The following is a 6,000-nucleotide window of genomic DNA, read 5'->3' as shown; positions in this document are numbered from 1 at the left end:
GTCACTTGTTAAGCACATTTTTACTCCTGAACTTATTTAGGCTTGCCATAACAAAGGGGTTGAATTCTTATTGATGCAAGTAATTTCAGCTTTTCATTTTTAATAATCTAAAAACATAATTCCAATTTGACATTATGGGGTATTGTGTGTCTCAATTTAATCTATTTAAAATTCTGGCTGTAACGCAACAAAATGTGGAAAAAGTCAAGGGGTGTGAATACTTTCTGAAGGCACTACATGTAATCTGATTATAAAAAAACGTTAACTATAATCAGTTACGTTACCAGCTAAAATATTGGAATCAGATTACAGATACTATTGAAAAACTAGATGATTACTTCTTGGATTAGCCTAATTTAAATTCAGAAAGGATGTTTGCGAAAAAATGCATTACGAAACCTTTCTGTTTTTTTCAATGACATTCAATTCAGCATTGAAAAAAGTTGCAAATGTAGGTTTGTTTCCACCGGAGCGAGTCTGACCACAAGTCAGATACCACTATGATGACACACCAAATGCGTTTGATGGACTAGTAACTGTAACGGATTACATTTAGAAAGTATACTACCCAACCCTGGTGCTGAAAAGGATGAAGAGCGCAATCTCACACTCACCTCCAGGCAGCTCTGCTTCTTCAATCAGGCTCCACAATTCGTTGAGAAACAAGGCCTGCAATAAGAGTGTGGTATTTTAATACACCACAAGATGGCAGTAATCTACAGGAGTCTACAGTAGCCCACACTGACACATGGTATCAATACTGTATGGTAATAACAATACAACGTGCGCTCCTCCTCCCTACTCCGCCTTTTGCTCACAACATCTGTCTATTATTGAATGGACTTCGTCATGATGCGCCGTGGCATGAATATCGCTCTACTCTAGCCAGACAAGCCATTGCAAAGAAACCAAGGGGGGAAGTCCAACACTAATTTTACTGCAAAGTGTTCTCTGAAGAACATTTCTGTGTATGGCTATTATGTGTTTTCTTGCTATTATTATTCTCACTTTTCTGCTTGGAGTGGCGGACTGCGCGGGCACAGAAGGGACCGGGGTTCTTGACACCGACACGGACTGCCCGTCGCTTTGTAACTGTGAAGACAACGGCATGCTTCTGCGCGTTGACTGTGTGGACCTCGGTTTCGCGGAGTTGCCTTCAAAGTTGAGCGTATTTACTTCCTACCTGTAAGTTTCAATTATATTCATAACTTGTTTGTGTGCTGGCAACTGTTGCGAGTGTAAACTTTACTGTATTATGGATGCTCTCCATACACGTTTGCACCGGTCTTTTCAGCAGGGGATAAAACACAAAATACCAACGCTAAAATAAGCGTCTCTCTCTCTCTCTCTCTCTCTCAGCACTAGAGAAAGTTAATTAGGTCATCTCTGTGATGGATTTGGTGGCCCTGCAGGTTCTCTCAGAAGTCTGTAGAGTTCTACTGTGAGGACACTCTGACCCTACCAGTGTCAGCCTTGAGTAGGATTACTGTAATGGTTCTTTACAAGAGTTGAAAGACCAAAGGACAAACCTCTTTCTGAGCCAGGTCACAGACATGACATTGCTCCAAATATCATAACATTCACTACATACTTTTGATTGTTGATGTGTGTGCATTGGCTTGTGTAAATACACACATGCCGATCTGTAAGTGCTGCTGCATACATACTGTACTTGTCCATAATAAAGGGATGAAAAAGGACAGCTCATTAACCCCTTCCCTGCTGGAGACAGCCATGCAGGAACTAGGGGATTTTCATAGGAAATGCTATGGATTCCTGACATGCATACAACATAGCAAATGGTTAACTGAAAGTTGAAGGCAAAGGGGGTCTTTGTTAGGGACCAGAGGGAATTACGGAGAGAGAGAAGAGGGGGGGGATAGAGAGAGGGAAAAGAGAGAGAGAGAGAGAGAGAGAGAAAGAATCATCCGCCCCAAGCCTCTCTGTCACCACTAAAAGCCTGCGAACAGAATGGTTTTGTCAGTCATGTTGCCTGCTTCTCACATTTCACCCTCAGCAGCACTAATGCAATGTTCCTCCAGTGCACATCCAACCATTTTAATGTACAGTAGTTCAATTCATACAAATATTACGCCGTCAAGTTTAAGATTGAAGAATTACATTCTTTCTGTTCAGACCTGTATAGATTCTTGGTATATGATGTAAAATTTGTACAGATACCTTGGCTTCTTAACATTGCACAGTACAACATTATTACATGTACGGCGATGCCTAAAGCAGACAGGCTGTCACAAATAGAGATTATTTATCTAAAGGGAATGAGGTACACACAGGAGGCATTCCTGCTCATTCCCTCTCAGTCAGATTGTATCCCCTCTGGTCCCAGACCATAACTGTACTGGGCTACTGGCTCATTGTTTTGGCTTTCTGTTTTTTTGACTGTGCACATGATATTACAATTAAATAACATTCTGCGTTTATGTGTTTTAGACCAGAGACTATTTGAAAAAGCTTGAAAGTAGATAAATTGAAGTTCTAGAAGTTATGAAGTTCTAGACTTCCCTTTGGAAGATTTGAGAAGTCTGAAACATTACAACTTTCCAGGGAGGAAGGAGTTAACGGAGACACGGTCACACTGTAGTAGCATGCTTTGCATCATGACACCCTTGCTAATGTCAGAGGGTCTTAGTTGTGAAATGTTAAGGACACCACACAGAATCAAAGCCTTTGATCAACGCCTCATCACCATCCTTTATCTAGAACAGCGGGACAAATCCCTCCTTAAATCTTTACACAGACACTGTCAGCCATGTCTAAATCTGTAGAGATAGTATAGGCCTGCTGGACTGTAACTTCCAAAGCCCGCTGGTATTGCAGTGTTGTATTATAACACATTATGATACAATGACTCGAACAGAGAACATGTGGTTCTTTCTGCTGACTTGAACACTCCTCTGCAGTATCTATTATTTTCCTAAGTGAAGTCCCAATTTCTAGAGCTTGCTCCTGAAAAATGCCATGGAAATATTCCATTTTATGACCAATTCTTAACACATATTGACCAAGTTATTCCATGAAAGACTGTGCAAATTGCCTTAAGAGGTCAGGGTCAAGGATCACCTCTGGGTTTGCAAGGTCCCAAGGCTGCAAGGCTTGACAGCCAAAGGGACCCAAAACATATGTACAGTGCATTTGGAAAGTATTCAGACTAGGGCTGTCCCCGACAAAAAAATGAATTGTTCGACCGAAAGTCATCTGTTCTTTCGACCAATAGATTGGTCGAAATGTTTAAACGTGTATTTTTCCATATATAGACACACCCTATGTGTTTTAATAAAATCAACTATATGCATTGAGCTTGTCTGGTGCTTAAAGCTTAAGGTTTGATAAAATAAGGCAAATGCCTCAAGAGGGCGCCAGAGATCTACATAACCAGAAGAAAAACAACGTAACCTGACCCAACTATTCTCCTCCCGCTCCTGCTGGCTTTTGCAGATTCTGCTATTATCTCCTGAAGTTGCCAGTAATAGGCTACACGAGGAGTCAGCAACCTTTCTCATGTTGAATGCCAATTGATCTTACCATTTCTACCGATCTGCATGCCAGTTATGGTTTTCATATGCACATTTTTGTGAAACAGTTTAATTTAATTTATTTATAACAACTTTATATCTCAAAATCAATGTCATGTGGTTAATCAAAATTTTATCCAAATGTAAATGAAAATTATACAAACCTAAAAAGTAACTTCTATTGCCATTGCCAACTATGTAAAAATAGCCTACATAAAGCCAACAAATAAAAACATTGCAGCCTGTAGGTAGAAGATATCCTGATAAAAATAAATATCCTATACAGTAAACCACATTGGCTACACATGGCCTGTCTACAACGAACTTGAAACATTGTATCAACTATTAACTTGCGTCCCGCCTGAAACTTGTGCTAGTGAACTTGCAACATTGTATAAAATATTCTGGGCCCTCAGAGTTTCCCATGCCAGTGAGCTCAGGACAGACACAGCTGTAGGCTATTTTCTCAAGGAATAAGAAGCAGTGCTTGACTTGGGCAGGAGCTCACCGGAGCTGAGTACCGGCACCTCAAATGTCCTACTGTTTGAGCTCATGTTCCTCTTATAGAATATTAGCTCAAAAGTATGGTAGAGATCCTGCACCTAAATATAAACAGTACCAGCACCCAAAATGAGTACCGGAACCTATTTCCGTCCAAGTCAAGGACTGATAAGAAGTAATCAGGCAGGCCTATTTTATGACGTTTCCATTGGATCTGAGAATTACATTTTTCCCTTTCACGCTGAGTGGTTATCGAAAGGGAGAGAGCTGGAAAGATTTTTCAAATATATTGAGGAACTACAGTGGCTTGCGAAAGTATTCACCCCCCTTGGCATTTTTCCTATTTTGTTGCCTTACAACCTGGAATTAAAATTGATTTTTGGGGGGTTTGTATCATTTGATTTACACAACATGCCTACCACTTTTACATTTACATTTACATTTTAGTCATTTAGCAGACGCTCTTATCCAGAGCGACATACAGGAGCAATTAGGGTTAAGTGCCTTGCTTAAGGGCACATCGACAGATTTTTCACCTAGTCGGCTCGGGGATTAGAACCAGCGACCTTTCGGTTACTGGCACAACGCTCTTACCCACTAAGCTACCTGCCGCCCTTTGAAGATGCAAAATATTTTTTTGTGTGAAACAAACAAGAAATAATACAAAAAAACTGAAAACTTGAGCGTGCATAACTATTCCCTGTGCACCCCCTAAAGTCAATACTTTGTAGAGCCACCTTTTGCAGCAATTACAGCTGCAAGTCTCTTGGGGTATGTCTCTATAAGCTTAGCACATCTAGCCACTGGGATTTTTGCCCATTCTTCAAGGCAAAACTGCTCCAGCTCCTTCAAGTTGGATGGGTTCCGCTGGTGTACAGCAATCTTTAAGTCATACCACAGATTCTCAATTGGATTGAGGTCTGGGCTTTGACTAGGCCATTCCAAGACATTTAAATGTTTCCCCTTAAACCACTCGAGTGTTCCTTTAGCAGTATGCTTAGGGTCATTGTCCTGCTGGAAGGTGAACCTCTGTCCCAGTCTCAAATCTCTGGAAGACTGAAACAGGTTTCTCTCAAGAATTTCCCTGTATTTAGCGCCATCCATCATTCCTTCAATTCTGACCAGTTTCCCAGTCCCTGCCGATGAAAAACATACCCACAGCATGATGTTGCCACCACCATGCTTCACTGTGGGGATGGTGTTCTCGGGGTGATGAGAGGTGTTGGGTTTGCGCCAGACATAGCGTTTTCCTTGATGGCCATAAAGCTTAATTTTAGTCTCATCTGACCAGAGTACCTTCTTCCATATGTTTGGGGAGTCTCCCACATGGCTTTTGGTGAACACCAAACGTGTTTGCTTATTTTTTTCTTTAAGCAATGGCTTTTTTCTGGCCACTCTTCCGTAAAGCCGAGCTCTGTGGAGTGTACGGCTTAAAGTGGTCCTATGGACAGATACTCCAATCTCCACTGTGGAGCTTTGCAGCTCCTTCAGGGTTATCTTTGGTCTCTTTGTTGCCTCTCTGATTAATGCCCTCCTTGCCTGGTCTGTGAGTTTTGGTGGGTGGACCTCTCTTGGCAGGTTTGTTGTGATGCCATATTCTTTCCATTTTTGCCTTCATTTGCGCGCAGGCCAGGAAGCCTATAGGTCTACTTCTATGCGTGCGCATTCTTACTCAACATTGACAGGAGCGCTCCAAACAAAAGACAATGACTAAATTGACAAAACTTGTAAATGGAAGGAAATAAACCAAAACTTGTTTCTCACAAGTGTAGCATAGGTTGTGGACTCTGCAAAGACTGGAATAATAATATTGAATGCATTAAAATAAATTCCCATAACCAAAGTAACAAACATTGTAGATTAGAAATTATAGGAATTAACGGTAAATGTGGTACTGGTGATATACAGTGCCTTCGGAAAGTATTCAGACATTTTGTTACATTACAGCCTTATTCTAAAATGGATT

At 41.0% G+C, this 6,000-nt stretch overlaps 1 protein-coding gene across 1 annotated transcript in view; it reads left to right on the top strand.

Moving 5' to 3' along the window:
* Positions 1-841: 841 nt before the first annotated feature.
* Positions 842-6,000, top strand: part of LOC121559018 (leucine-rich repeat-containing G-protein coupled receptor 5) — a 29,835-nt gene continuing 24,676 nt past the window's right edge. The window contains exon 1 of the mRNA XM_041872313.2: positions 842-1,185. Coding sequence (XP_041728247.1) covers positions 971-1,185 — 215 coding nt within the window. The 5' untranslated portion in view covers positions 842-970. The remainder of the gene's footprint in view (positions 1,186-6,000) is intronic.

Source organism: Coregonus clupeaformis, chromosome 19 (genome assembly GCF_020615455.1).
Source record: "Coregonus clupeaformis isolate EN_2021a chromosome 19, ASM2061545v1, whole genome shotgun sequence".
Classification (NCBI taxonomy): Eukaryota; Metazoa; Chordata; class Actinopteri; order Salmoniformes; family Salmonidae; genus Coregonus; species Coregonus clupeaformis.
This window is presented reverse-complemented; position numbering and strand designations above follow the sequence as displayed.